Source organism: Dysidea avara, chromosome 2 (assembly GCF_963678975.1).
Source record: "Dysidea avara chromosome 2, odDysAvar1.4, whole genome shotgun sequence".
NCBI classification, from domain to species: domain Eukaryota; kingdom Metazoa; phylum Porifera; class Demospongiae; order Dictyoceratida; family Dysideidae; genus Dysidea; species Dysidea avara.
This window is the reverse complement of record NC_089273.1, coordinates 52,060,050-52,076,532: the sequence shown is the minus strand read 5'-3', so window position 1 is coordinate 52,076,532 and position 16,483 is coordinate 52,060,050. Positions and strand designations below refer to the sequence as shown.

Genomic DNA, 16,483 nt, shown 5'->3' with positions numbered 1-16,483 from the left:
GTAGAGAGTTCAGCTACAAAGAAACCATTTTGTAAAGAGCTCAGCTGCAAACAAATCACCTGTACAGAATTCAATTACGAACAAATCACCCTGTAGAGAGATCAGCTAGAAGAAGTTACCTTGTAAATAGTTCAGCTACAAACAAATCTCCCTGTAGAAAGATCAGTTAGAAGAAGTTACCTTGTAGATAGTTTAGCTACAAACAAATCTCCCTGTAGAGAGATCAGCTAGAAGTAATTACCTTGTAGAGAGTTCAGCTACAAAGAAACCATTCTGTAAAGAGCTCAGCTGCAAAAAAATCACCTGTACAGAATTCAGTTGCAAACAAATCACCCTGTAGAGAGATAAGCTAGAAGAAATTACCTTGTAGATAGTTCAGCTACAAACAAATCACCCTGTAGAAAGATCAGTTAGAAGAAGTTACTTTGTAGAGAGTTCAGCTACAAAGAAACCGTAAAGAGCTCAGCTGCAAACAAATCACCTGTACAGAATTCAGCTACGAACAAATCACCCTGTAGAGAGATCAGCTAGAAGAAGTTACCTTGTACATAGTTCAGCTACAAACAAATCTCCCTGTAGAGAGATTAGCTAGAAGAAATTACCTTGTAGAGAGTTCAGCTGAAAATAAATCACCACTGCCCAAATTTCAAGGCAATAGCTCTTTCCAATCTGAAGTTATCAATTGTCAAAGTTGGCAGATTGGATGTGTGTGGAAGGCCCCTTTTCGCAAATCCGGTCACATATGTATTATATATATAATTTGTACATTTACTGATAAAATATTTAAAGTACATGTACTTCATCTTTTCTTCTTCCTGTAGTAAAGAAAAAAAACATAGGTTAAAAAAGTCCCAAAGCTGGCCATAGGCCGGCTTTGGGGTATACAAATACAAAAAGAAATGAAATCTAATCCAAAACAGCCTAGCTGTAAAAAAAAGTGTGCGGCCCTCAGAAAGGCTATGGTGAAAAAAGATGTGAAATCCAAGGTGGCGGCCAAGAAATGGCTGTGATGGTAGGTTAATGGTAAAAATTTTAATAACGACAATTCAGGTGAATTTTTGTGCCGCTTCACAAAATTTACCTGAATTGTCATTATTAAAATTTTTACCATTAACCTACCATCACAGCCATTTCTTGGCCGCCACCTTGGATTTCACATCTTTTTTCACCATAGCCTTTCTGAGGGCCGCACACTTTTTTTACAGCTTGGCTGTTTTGGATTAGATAAACTTATCTTTACCACCTTATGTCATCAATCAAAAGCTCACAAAACATCTATGGGACTATTTTACAGTTAACTTCAGCTCTGATCAATCCTGTTCATTTCATTTCTTATGTCCATGCCACTGATGCTCAAGACAACCAATCTCCACCAATTTTCTCCCTCTTTAATGACACTGAACTACAAATTCGTAATAAGTACATAGTTACTCTACATAGTTAAGTAATAAGTAATTGTAATGTAATTAATTATAATTAATGTATAGCTGTACATTTCTGGCTGTGGGCACAGGTTGCCCACAGACCTTTGATGCAGGTTCTCCTGCTTCAAAAAGCATTATAAATAAATAAATAAATAAAATAAAATTCACTACCTTGTAGCGAGTATTATGCATGTGCATCTACTTGCAGTATGGTCTTGTATGCAGAGAAATCACACCAGCATTACACATACCTTGAGTGAAAAAACTGATGGCACTAGAGCCCTACAAGCTAGCTGCTCTAGAATAACACGACAGCATCTTGATTTCACAATTCTTCTTCCCTGTAACATAATGCATGCAGAGTGGTTATCTTAGCACTGAGGCCCAATGCACGTGCAGTTTATAAAGCTACATATAGGGACCCGCCGATTATGTTGACATAATTATGAGCATAATAAGTGTCTGAAAGCATTGAGCATAATGCTAGCATAATAGGTAGAATATTTGTGTAATAGTATGAATTCTTGCTTATCAAAATAGCTATCACAGAAAGATCGATATACTCTAATAGAACAGTCAGTATCTCTAATAGAACAATCATATAGCAGACTGTTCTATTAGAGTATATTGATCTTTTCTGTGATATGCATTTTGACAAGTAAGTTTGTGCTTCAGCCACTTATTATTTATCCATAAATTGGAAATTATTAGCAGAGCATGAGAACTGAGGCATAAATAATTGGGCATAATTTGAGCATAATAGGTAAGTATTGAGCATAAATTTAAGCATAATAGGTAAATTTTTGAGCAGTGCAGCATAGCATAATAGGTAAAATTATGAGCATAATCGGCGGGTCCCTAGCTACATACTTAAAGTGGTAACATGTTGATCAGCCAGTGCCAGTATTGCAAACTTACCCAGCCATGCCAGCAAGAGTTCTAGGTTTAAGTGTAGGCCTCCCATTTGTACCAAAGCTTCATGAAAGTCGTTTGAAGACTTCTTACACAAATCAAACATTCAACCTTTGTGACAGGCCCCATTGCCAACACGGTAACATTGCAACTGTTAGTTGTACATCAGTAGAAGACACTTCAAAATATCTTTAGGCCTTTAAACTGTTGTTTTGAAGGTCCCTGACATGTCTATCAAGTACTTGTTTACATCACCACACTTCAAGATTCACTGAGATTTTCTGCCTGAGCACTGTTCCGACTCATTAGAACTTTGTACCAGCACGAAAACCTTCATCAACAATATGTAGCTTCAAACAATAATGTTTCCTTGCTTCATGATCTATCTCTCGTACGTAATCACTCATTTCAACCAGATTTTTGAAAGAATTCTCTTCAGAACTAGCACCTTGCCTTACAATGTTATTCCAAGGATCCTTAGAACAAGGAATTATCCCTGATGATTGGAGGAAAGCTTTTGTGGTACCTGTTTTTAAGAGAGGGGATCGCTGTTTACCAGCAAATTATAGACCAATTTCTCTTACCAGTGTTGTGTGCAAAACCCTAGAACATATAATATCTTCAAATATCTACTCTCATTTAAATAAACACAATGTTCTTGCTGACCAACAACATGGCTTTAGATCCAGAAGATCTTGTGAAACCCAGTTAATTGAAACAATTGATGACTTTGCCACTACTCTCAACCTATCAGGACAAATTGATGCAATTTTCTTAGATATGTCCAAAGCCTTTGATACCGTACCTATAAACAGACTCTGCAGCAAACTTAGTCACTATAGTATTTGTGGAAATATATTAAGATGGATTAAAAGCCTCCTGACAAACAGATCCCAACAAGTTGTTGTGAATGATGAATATAGCCAACTGTGTAAAGTAACTTCAGGAGTGCCACAGGGGTCAGTGTTGGGACCATTCTTGTTTCTATGTTACATTAACGATATTGCACACAGTGTTTCATCAAAAATTCGGTTGTATGCAGATGATACTTTACTCTACAAAAGTATTCATTCTGAACAAGATGTGGTAGCCCTTCAGAATGATTTGGATACTTTATCACAATGGGCTGATGTTTGGCAGATGTCATTTAATCCTTCAAAGACTGAATTTTTGAGAATTACCAATAAAATGAATTATGTTCAATCATCCTATTACCTATCTAATACCTTAATACCATCAGTAAGTCATACAAAGTATCTGGGTGTCATTATCGACAAAAATCTTAAATGGACACTACATGTTAACATGATCACTGCAAAAGCAAGCTCAGTAAGAAGTCTTTTACAACGGAATCTAGCAAAGTGTCCTGCAACAGTTAAATGCTACTGCTATACTACATTTGTTCGCCCCATTCTAGAATATGCCAGTACAGTGTGGTCCCCATACCATGAACATAACATCTATAAATTAGAAATGGTACAGAGAAGAGCAGCAAGGTTTGTGATGAATAACTATAATAGAACAGCTAGTGTGACAGAAATGTTGAACAGTTTACAATGGTACACATTGGAGAAGCGAAGAAATAATTTGAGAGCCTCACTAATGTATAAAATAATTAATGACATGGTAGATATTAATGTGCACCAACAGTTTAGACCAAGCAACACCACAACTAGAGGTCATCATCAACGATTTCTGCAGTTGCCAACAAGGGTAGATGCTTATATGAACTCCTTATTTCCTTTTACAATAAAATTATGGAACCAACTAGATTATCATATTATCCAAGCTCCATCTCTTGATTTATTTAACAATTATATAAATTTGTAAATAAGTAGCTAACTACATATGTATACGAATATACTCATGATTGAGTTTGTACATTAACAAATATATATATATATTTCCATCACTACTTCTTTTGCCCTACAAAAATTGCGTTCACGTGATCATTTCGTAAAATAAAAGTGCCATGCCCTAAAAAGTCAAGAAGTCTATACTGCAAACGCCCTCCGCCTTCAACACCCCACATACCAAATTTGAGGATTGCCTAACACAATTGTGAAACATAAACCTTTAAAAATTAGCTTAATTTCTTTGTTGTTGTATTTTAAATATTTTCTTCTCTCATTTAGGGGGCTCACACCCGGGGGGCTTAAATTATTATTTTCGCACACTTCCCAAAAACCATTATAAAATGCCAATGAGTAGCTTGATTTTCTTGAGATTTGTACACTTTAAGAACGTATTGCAGTACAATCACGTACCAAGTTTGGCGCAAATCTGATTAATAGTCATCAAGACACATGATAGTGTGTTATCGTGTTTTTTTTTTTTTTCCTCCGGCCCTAATGGCACTCCCTTCCTCCCACACATCTCTATAGAATGCTAACAAAATCTTTGAAAAATTAATTATAACCTACAGAAAAGAACCTACACAGAACCTACAGCATGCCCAGGGTTCAATGGGCAGGTAGGTTCCCCTCAGCAACAGCAAGATCAACTGCTGGAGGCACACACGGACACTTGGATCTTGAGCGTGATCCCCTGATGCACATAACTGAAGAACGGAGCAAGGAAAACCCCAAACTACAATGGAGCCAGCCCATCACCACAGAATATGGGGAATTCTACTTCTCACTCAGCAGGCGGGCAAGATGTTTATAAGTGGTGGTAGCAGCCCTTTGCCGCACACACAATGAGATGGAAGTCGTGATGGCATGTAGCCATACCTTAAACAAATGGCATCAATGAACTCACCCTTATGAAGTGCAAAGCCATACTTCTCTAGAGGAAGAGCAGTAAGCCAAGAAGAAGAACCTTTCTCGGTGCAGCATTCAACAGCCCAGCGCAAAGGTGGAGGGCAGCTGGAAAGTGTGGACTGTGATTGGTTAGATAAGGATCGCTCTTTGATAGAAGAAAGATGACGAAAAATCTCATGCTGATGATGAACTACATCTTCAGACAAAGCAGGGTTTTGATGGTAAATCAAATCTATTAAGCCATGCAGCAGCTCCCTTGAAAGAGTGTACTGCTCATCAGATGTCAAGGTGGGATTACTGATGCCCAGACCTCCAAAACGTACAGGAAGGCCAAACAATTCTCGCTCAATGTCACCAACAGGATACAGTACCAACTTAGGAAGAAAATGGCTGTGAACAGCAGATTCAAGAGGTGAAAGCCGGTTGGAAATATTTGGAGTGGTACGAAAAAATAATTCCACTTAGAAAGGTAGCCATGGGCAAAAGTGGCATAAGATGCATGATGCTGTGTCTCAGCAAAAGAAGATAGGCGAGGGGCTCCTTGAATCCATTCGTCAACACGTTGTTCAGTAAATGAGTCAATAAAGGTAGTGGAACCCAATGCTGCACCCAAGTATGGGCGACCAGAAGAGGTGACCTGAACGCCAGTTCCCATGAAAACATGATTAGCCCTCTGCAACGAACCTTCCTTGACAACTAACCAGCACTTGACTGCATTAACATTATACCCAAAAGAGCCACTGAAAGAACACGATGTATCCCACCGTTTCTTCAGCTGATGAAGCGAACCCCCAGCAGCAGCATCATCCGCATACCAAACTTGCTTGGCAATATCCCTTAGATGTTGAATAACTGGAATCAAATTGATAGCATACATGGGCATTGCTAAAGGGTCTCCTTGTGTAGTACCCTCTCGAGACAAAATGGATGTACCATCAATAAATAAGTTTGAAGCTATACGATAGTGTTGGTCAAAACAGTAGCAAAGGAATGACACAAATCAAACATGTTCAGAAGGGCAGAGCGACGATTCAGGGAATTAAAAGCATTAGAAGCATCAATCAGCAGGACCCCTTCGGAATGTGAATCATTAAAATCTCTCTCATGGCATGCACTGCAGCCTCACAGCCCCCACGCTGGCCCGCACAAAGTTGAAGGCTGCCTGATGTTTTTATGATGTCCTGCTTCAATACACTTAGGATAGCCTTAGAAATGATCCGCCTGGAGGTTTCTCCTATCCCTATAGGTCAAACACCCGGATTTTTATCCAGGGCAATATAAGGTGACTGTTGAGTAAAGGTTGCAAAGTGGAGAGATCCACAAAAGAATTACAAATCCGCCTAGCAACCATGGCCAGAGAACGGCATAAGTCCACTGATACTGAGTGAAATGATGTACAGAGGCGGCGCTAGCCTCAGGAATCCACCCCTGATGGCCCAGCAGCGCCCTCCATTCACAGTACAACCTTCCGTATGACATCGTCATTAAGACAGTCAAATATGACAGGATGACAATGACTAAGTTTGTTGAATCAGTCACAATTAGGCTGGAAGAGGAGGCTGGAGATGGAGATGGATGTTTCTTAATGAGCTCCTCCAGTACAGTGGACTCCCCAACCTGCGCAGAGATCGGCAAAAAGGAGCCATGAGACTTGTCAGAGACAAAGCGCAAGGCAGCCTTTACCTTACCCTGGAACATAAGGTTAGCAAATTTTCTGGCAGTGTCCTCTGAGTTGGATCTCTCTCCCTTGTTGGTCTGCAAACAATGCTGAATAGAGCAGCCCTCATTCAATAGATCCAGTATATTATCATCATGCCACAAGGGAAGTGATGTTCCAGACACATCACGTGGTCATGACACTTAGAGTTCTGATGTGGGCGTTGAAACAGCAGTGCAGGCATAACCATAGCAGCCTTCAATGCAATACACTCCATGGCAGAAGCTGTTCCATAATTGTGAAAAAGTTTTGATAGTTCAGTTACAAAATTAGTGCCTGCTTTTCCGAATGGCACCATGAAAAGGTTGTTTCTCCAGTGAACAATGTGATCATATGCAGTAGAGAAAAGGTCACAAAACTCAGACCCATCCAGAGATGAGCCTCACAGAAAGTTCAGAGTGTTTCCAGATACAAAAGCAGGAAGAGCAGGAACTCCAGCACATGATGGACAAACAAATGGTTCATTATGACTTTCCATGTGCCAGCCCTCCTCAGGAGAAATCCCCACACACATCCCATGGTACCACTTATGACAGTTCTCCCTCTGTATATCACACATAATCATAGAGTTACCACAATGAGGTTGCTGACAGGAACACCATGGTCTCAGTGGGTCATCATCATCACTAGGATCCGGTTGCTCACCCTCCCGTGTATCAGAACCAGCCTTGCGAGCAGTGAGATGAGCAGATCTTCTCATTACTCCAAATAAAGTGCATCCGATCCTGGCAAAGATACACGCAACGCGACGACAACGGGCAAAATAAACACACAAAAGCTACCTGGTGCTCTGCTGTTTACAGCGAGGATAGAAATCTCAGGTGTTGCTAGTGAAAGAAAAGCTGATACCTGTGGGTCAAGAACCCCGACGTGTCACGTGAGAGACTTATTTCCTTTCATTTGTGTTATCGTGTGTCGTGTGGCCAAGTACAGCCAGTGCGGGCATGCGACAGACAAGTGTGTATTTTACAGTAATCAAAAAAATGCCATTTTCACACATCTGTGGCTTGATAGCCCCTAACCAGAAATTAACTATTTTTGCTGTGGAAACTCTCTCAGGGTGGGGCACCTCCCATTTCAAACTTGAGCTGAATCCACCAAGCCATCACTGAGATATAGTGCAACTGGGCATGTACTTCCAAAAAGTTAAATTTCATGTTTCTGGTTATAACTTGAGACATACACCACACATCTTAATTCTGTTTTTTGCACATGGTTATACTCATGTATCTGTACATATTTGTACAAAGGTTACCATGGCAACAACCACAATTATCTCGCAAATGGTATGTTTATGGTTTTTCGTTTTTCGTATCTAGTTTTATATACTTTTGAGTTTTTCAATAATTTTCTAGTAGATGAAAGGTCTCATCAAGCCTGACAGTTTGTAGTGCCAGATTTGTAAAAAAATGTTTTAAAAGTAAGTTAAGGTGATTTTTGTGATTTTCATAGGGTTTCGAAAAATGTGTCTAGTTTCACATACTTCAAAGTTTTTACATTTAATATACTCCTTATTTTCTGAAAGGAGATAGACATGCCTAAAATTTGTAGCTGGGGTTTTGTAAATTTCTTTTTAGTTTTTGTTTTATGACATCGTAAAGTCAGATTACTGATTTTTCTGTGAAATTTGTTGAAAACCACAATTTATAAAAGTACACTCTGAGACACTGCAAATATGTATAACCACAAAAAAGCAAAAAAAATATGAAATACTAATGAGCAGAGCAACACATGAAAGGATAAAAACATTATAGAGTGTATCTAGTGGCATATAGAAATAAATGCGTGGGCGAGGAAGTAAAATAAGTTTGGAGATTTATGCCTGGTTGCACTATACATGCCTTCAAATTTCATCTTAGTTTCTTTGTATTTTTCTTTGCTCCACTTAGAAAAATCACTATAACTCATGCATGCTTTAGTAAATTTTATTCCAATTTGGAGGGCAGTAAGAACGTAATGTAGCATGTTTACAGTCCAAATTTCGTACACATTGGATAAAGAACAAGGAAGTTATACATGATTTTCGAGAAATGCGATAAGTCCTAATGAAACTTGGAGGAGGCAACACAAATTCACCTAAATTGTCATTATTAAAGTTTTTGCCATTATCCTACCATCACAGCCATTTGTTGGCCGCTGCCTTTGATTTTTCACATCTTTTTTCACCCAGACTTTTTGGGGGCCACACCCTTTTTCACAGCTTGGCTGTTTTTGTATAGATGGAGAGATGGACAATTATTTGCATTAAAGAAGGTCAACTTGTTGTCACGCCTACAGGATAAACCACTTATGGGAATAACTTTAAAATCAGAATACATGTAGGTTAACCATCATAGCTCAAACCTTTTGTTATTTAAAAGAAATTGCATTGACAACTATAGAATTACAAGGCAAAAACCAAACAACTGTAAAATCGTGGGATCGAAATACTCTAACTGCGGAGTAAAAAAGGTAAGGTCAAAAAAGACTTACTAGCATTTGAAACTTATCAGCATTTGAACCAGGGACCTCCATACCGAGCACCAAAATCCTTAACCACTGAGCCACTGCTATCACAGCTGATCACCTCATTTAATTTCTACTTTATAAATGAAAATTCTAGCTAAAATCTACTCAATAGTAAAAGTTCATAATTTCTTAGATCCACCAATGGAAAATCTAGATTGTTCTAGAACATTCTATGTGTGTTCTATTAGAAATACTCAAAAAGTAGGCATTCTATTAGAGCAGAGTCAATTATTACTGCCTGAAATTGGTCAGATAAATATCATGCATGGCCAACCATAATGGAACCTGCCTGACAAAATTTCAGATCAAAATAGAAGGAAGTTGTACAGTTTTTATAGTGAAGCATTGTCTACAATAGCAAACACAATTTGACAACAATGATTGTATTATTACAGGTTGAGTCACTATCAATGCATTGTAAGGATTTCCCTATTATAATGAATTGTGTGAAACAGTAGCATATCAATGTCAGGTAATGCTTTAGGTTGCCTGACATTTTCACTGGGATTTGAAAAAAATTATAATTGTCTCTGTATTAGAACATTACAAAAGTAATCAGATGAACTCTGTAATACAATACTATTACAACTTCTCTAATGTTCCATCAAATCAAAACCGATCAAAGCCAATATTATAGCCATTTTGGTACAGATCGGCGGGGTAGTACACTACTCTGAAGACCAATTGTCATCATCATAATAAGTGCTATGCTAATAAAACTTGTGACAACAGGCTGTAAATTGTATTCTAGCATAAAAGGTGCATTTGTAAAAATTGAGTAACTGCAACTTATAACATTTTGCATGAAAAATCGAGATACACTAATAGAACAAATAGTTTACCTATCTTGGAAGGAATTTACTTTGTTATAAAACACTAAATACAGGCACTACATATATTACAACTTTATACAGCCATCAACAAGCAAGCACAAAATTATATCATTTTTCTGTATTAGTGAAGCACTATTTTGTCTTATATCATCTTCATTGCATCTGCAGATAAGAAGAACATTGATTTGTGTAACACAAACCTCAAAGCCAGTTTATGGTTGGCTTGGGTATGTATTTAAAATACAAAAAGTGAAATCCACGCAAAAACAGCCAAGCTGTATAAAAAGGTACGGCCTTTAAATAGCAAAGTTGTGATATCAAAGATAGCAGCCATGAAAGACTGCAATGGGGTTGATGATAATAAAATTAATCTTATTAGGTCTAGTGTATCTTCAGGTCTAGGCCTTCCCTTGTTTCACTACTTTTTATTTCCTTGATCACTAATCAAACTTAAAATTCCTTATACTTGTAACGCGTTACATTTGCAACACATTACTGTAATAATCCTTTGTATTGTAAAGAAGTAATAACACTTATAATATCAATAATCACCTTCATTAGTAGTACACTACATACACATAGCCTACAATCCTTGCTACAGCCATTACAGGAAGGCACTATGACACTATAAGTGAGCATTATTAAGCTAATCATGTGACCCATAAATTTTGTGCCAATTTCGAAGTGCTGACTGGTTAAACATAGCTATCACAAGTTGGACACATGTTAATGCGTAACTAGAACAAGTTCTAGAGCAGGATACAGCTGGAAGAAGACAAGGCAGCTAGGTTTCTTATGATTTTGATTTTACAGTAAAATGTAACTTTTAACACTTTACTTTTGCTGGGAGTAACGAGTAATACTGTAGGTACTATATTACTTTAAAAGTAATAACTGAACACTGGGGATCTCTACTATGCAGTACTACCATACTATGTTTAGGACAGTTAACTGTGTACCGGTACCCTGATTACCAAGCCTGGTAACTTTAAAGAATTTTTTGTTGCTGTAAGTTTGTGTTATGCATGATATGTTTTATTATGTAGCTAGTCAATATCTCTGAGAGGAATTACTATGGCCAATTGGCAGAGTTAAAATCAATTATCAGTAATAATCAATAGTGCACACTTGTCTTTTGAGTGAACAAGCATACCCTATAATATACACCAGCAAGTTATTTATTGACCATGCACAAAATTAAAAAAATAAAAACAGACAGCATAATATTATGCATGTTTACATCTTATGACATTGTAGAAGATATTAACTACATGTCACAAAACAATATCAAATGTTAAGATTTTGGATGAACATTGTTATACCTATAAGTCACCGTTGAGGTCATCTCAACAAAATACAAACATGAGAGATCAGGAGATGTGCTTTGCAAGAAAAAAACTGAAAAATTTGGAGTGTCATAGTCATACATAATTTTTAGGCTTGTGCCAATTATGCCGATATAATTTCAAGTATATATAATCCTACAAGTGAACATGTTACAATATAATATACTCTCAATAGCACCTTGACAAAATACATCAAGTGCTTAGCCGATAGAATTAGTATTACACTTGTTTGTCAAGGTCCCTTGACAAACAAGTGTAATACTAATCGAATTAGCTAAAATAGTGTGATGTGGTTCTATTGAAGTACATGTCTGATTTGAAAACTAGTGTTACCATAGTGACAGATGCCCATAGCAAAGCAACAATATGGTTACTTAACAATGGTTGCTAGGTAAGGTAAATGTGACTTTTGAGACCATAGTTGATCAGTCTAAGTGTGATCAGTCTTTTGCAGTAGTTATTTTTTGAATGCTTAGTGTGGTTGTCAGAGTAATTTGTAGTAGGACAGATGGCTGTGGTATTTGGGATTAATAGTTCTTGTATTGTAAACAGGAAGGAAATACTGTTCGACTTTGCCTTGCATTATTTTATTCCTTCCTGTTTAAAATACTTGCACTATTAATCCTGAATACCACAGCCATCCATCCTATTACATACATGAATAAGCTAGCAAAAGCATCAAGCATTATGCCAGCATAATACGACAATTTTCAAGAATATTTAAAATGTGCATTGCGTGTGTCAATAGCACTGCAAAGTGTGAACACACCACACAATATCACTGCATTTCATATATGTAATGGTGTATTTTCTTGGCTCATTTATTCACACTTTGTGGATATATAACTGTGAAATAATCTAAGAGAGAAGTCACTAACTCTAATACAGCAATCAAGAAATGTTGATATACTCTACCAAAACAATCAACCCTCCAGTATAATCTTCTGTCTGTGAATGCTATCCCACTAGGGACCTGTGAGAAGGGTTAGGTTAAAGCCTGTGAATACAGGGAGTCATAAACATGTAACTAAAACATTGAAAATCTTTTTTGAAAGCATAATTTTCAGCATAATAGGTTTTTATATTGATTTTGTCAAGAGTTTAGTTGTAATGCCTTAGAGGTGTACAAGCTAACCTAAGAAGGAAAATGTATTAGTTTACTTTTAATAGTGATATCATTTGTGTACATATTAGGTATTGCAATGACTGGAGCATCTGATATTAGTACAGATTTAGTTAGTAGTAATCAAATTACTGACTACTCATTTGTTACTCAGCCATTTACGTTTGATCGATTTGGGGCAATTATGCGTTGTGCTACTGGACTAGGACCTTTTCGTAGCAATTCTAATACTGTATTAGGTGGATGGTACTTTAGTGGAGGTCAAGTACTTATTAGACAAGGATGTACTGGTCCTGTATTTGAAGTACGTGGAGCAAATGGTAGGAACTATCCAGGAGTAATCAACATTTATCTGTGTAGAACATTCACTACTACTGAAGAAGGTATTTACTCATGTATCATGATGAACAGTTCAATGATGGAACAGACCATGAGGGTGGGTGTTTACTTTAGTGGAAGAAGTGAGTCACTTGATATGTACCCCATCACCTCATTGTTAACCATCTCTCTATATAGCTGCTCCAATAATAGATCCTCCATCATCATCTACTGTAACAGTTGTTGTTGGTGATTCCCTCACATTGTCCTGTACCTCACAAGGTTCTCCCCCAGACATATTCACATGGAGGAAGGATAGTGGTCCAATAGTACAGTCCACTAGTATCACTACAATGACTCATACTGATTCCAGGGCAGTGTTCCGTGCTATCTACTTCATTAATAGTGTTACTATAAGTGATCGTGGAACATACACATGTACTGTGACTAATCCTATTGGAAGTGATAGTGAGATCATCAGTGTTAATGGTAGGTACATTTTAATTAGTAACCATATTATTGGAATTTAGCCAGAGAAGGTAAATTTCATTTAAAACACACACACACACACATGGTCATCTTAACACATTATTAGTGTAAGGAGAGTATTTGAAATTTAAGTAGGGATCAAACAATGAAAATTGAAAGAAGGAAGGCTACTTACACCCCCGTACATCTGCAACCATATTAGCACATACACTAAGTGAAATATATAACTACAGCACTTTTCGAATCAGTAATTAAATTGTTTAAAATACACGGTGCAAATCATTCTTTCCTACTCATAACAAATTGATATAGAAAAGTTAACCAACAAGTTTAAGGAAATATCAAAAGCTACATAGTAGGGGAATAGGGGTCATCATACTGTTGTACTGTGTAAAAAGGTTTGTGTTTCCCACCAACCAAAAACCAGCCTCACTGGATATTTGAAGATTACGTCTTGTTTACTTAACTCTCAACACAAAACATCAACCTACGAGTATTACACATACGCCTTTTATTCTTCTAATATATAATCTGTCTTATAATAAAATATTGTAGTAATAACTTATAGCTTTCCTCATACCTTTTATTATTAGTATTATTTATCTAGGACCGCGTCACATACAACCAACTACATACACCAACGTGACAGCCCCCTGGTAAGGTTATTAGGAGGTGAAGGCACAATCTCCAAATCAACTCAATATGTCACAGTAGTGACAGATACAACACAATAGTGGCATCGTAACTAAAGGCCACCAGTAGCTAAGTGCCAGTACATCATTGGTGTGGTAATGGCACAGTGATGTGTACACAGTATGATATGCATACACAACCTACAGGAGATGCACAATACTGTAGGAGTATACAAGCCACGTGAACCAGATAAAGGAAGACAGCCAAGCCAGCCAGAGCCTAGTAAGCTAGGTAAAGGAAAATGTACAATAATACAAGAAAACATTTCAAACATACCATACTCTTTACAATACATTATTACAAACAGACAACCAAACCAACCAGAGCCTATCAAGTCAGAAAAAATATAAAATACAAGACATATGTGACCGGGCCTGCAATAATAGGGCATGTGGGCACATGATTTTTGTCTACGTTTTCACACTTTCATCACTCATAACTCTTTGTACCATTATGCTATGGCATTGCAATTTTCGGCTCTTAGTAAGCATTTAATTGGCATCATAATGCAAGTTACAGAATGGAAATATACGTTTCCAGTACTGAGATATGACCTGTAGAGTGATGGGGTGTAGTTTGTGCCCACATGCCCTGTTTTCGCAGGCCCGGTCACATATGTACATTACAATGCAAACAAACATACCTGTCCTTGTGCAGCTGGCATGTCAAACCTATTCAGGTGTCCTGCAGCCATAGATACACGGAGCGCATCCACTGGCAGCTGGCATGGCGACTTGATACTTAGTGTGCCAGCTGGCAACACTTTCAAACACAAAAGAACAGTAGTTCGCTCGTCTAAATAGCCATTTGAATCTACTTGATTAGTAGTGGGTATATCCATAGATAATATATACCTTACCCGGGTAAGGTATATATTATCTATGGTATATCACATGCTGTTTTGATTGGCATTAAATAGAATTGTTGTACGTTTCTATCACCTCCACGGAAACATTCACCCATTATACGATTATCTGTTCATACAACATGGATTCTATTCCCGGTGAGTGCGAAGCCTTAGGCCTTGTAGTTTTCTCAAACATTATTTATTTATCTAGGACCACGTCACATACACCAACGTGACAGCCCCCCAGTGAGGCTATTAGGTGGTGAAGGCACGATCCCCAAATAATCTCAATATGTTACAGTAGTGACAGATATAACACAATAGTGGCATCATAACTAAAGGCCACTAGTAGCTAAGTGCCAGTACATCATTGGTGTGGTAATTATAGCACAGTGATGTGTACAAAGTATATGTATACAAAACATACAGGAAAGAACTATACATTATTGCAGTATTGTATGCAGCAATACATTATAGGCAACATCACCAGATAAAAATTATTAGCCAATATACAGCACGGTATATCAATATCAACTAGAGCTACACAGGGTTCATCAGTGGTGTAGCAATGGCACAGTGATGGGTGACACACTATAATTATGAATACACAACTTGCAGGAGATAGCTACACAATACTGTAGGAGTATGCAAGCCAGATGAACCAGATAAAGGAAGACAGCCAAGCCAGCCAGAGCCTAGTAGCTAACTTGCCAGGTGAAGGCAAAAAGATTAAGCATGTATTGAATTGCCTGACACCAACACAAAGGAAGTTCACCATGCCAGCTGCACAAGACAAATTTGTTTACTTGTATTTTATATGTAACTGTATTGTAAAGAGCGTGACATATGTTTTAATGTTTTCTTGTATTGTTTATTTACGTGAATGAATCCACTGGCAGCTGGCATGGAGACTTGAGACGTTACAAACATAAAAACTTACTTGTAATCTTCTTGTTTACACGTAAAGTGGCCTCTGGCTCTCCTGCACAGGCATCGCTAATCTTCTCCTTCGCGCAATCTGTAAATAATTAAGCAAGGGTGTGGTAGAGCAGCTCATGTATTTTCGACTCCCATGAGCTTTCGGACGCGATATTTCCTAGAAGAGCAATGAGAGCCGATCATTTATGGTACTATTATGAAGACCAATGACTATAACCTCCATGTATAAATTTTGAAAAGATTTGGTTATATCGTGTGGCTGCAGTGACCATCGAAAGCCACTGTCCAAAAAAATGGATGCTCGGACAAAGTAACGTTCGTCCGGACTCCTCCATCTCTACCCTTCCCATGCAACTTATATGCTATTGTGTGGTAGTGATTGGTAAAGCTATCCTTGAGCTATCCCGTGATATAAGCAGATTAGATTTTTTTTCAGCTACAGTTGCAGCTATCTCCTTTTTCCCAGACGTGGTAACTTGACGAATCGTCGGACACAAAATTGCAATTATAATTCCGGACACAGCAACTTATTGCGATTATTTTGGCATTTTTTGAGTAAGTATAGTACTAAC

The 16,483-nt window shown here is 37.7% G+C and overlaps 1 protein-coding gene across 4 annotated transcripts in view; it reads left to right on the top strand.

The window, feature by feature from the left end:
- The window catches only part of LOC136247628 (hemicentin-1-like), an 82,851-nt gene that overhangs the window by 37,925 nt on the left and 28,443 nt on the right, over window positions 1-16,483 (top strand). For all 4 annotated transcript variants that reach the window (XR_010697672.1, XM_066039398.1, XM_066039397.1 and 1 more), the window contains exons 6-7: window positions 12,697-13,086; window positions 13,142-13,432. Coding sequence is in view for 3 of the 4 variants with exons in the window: in XM_066039398.1 (XP_065895470.1) it covers window positions 12,697-13,086; window positions 13,142-13,432 (681 nt within the window). In the remaining variant the exon portion in view is untranslated. The remainder of the gene's footprint in view (window positions 1-12,696; window positions 13,087-13,141; window positions 13,433-16,483) is intronic.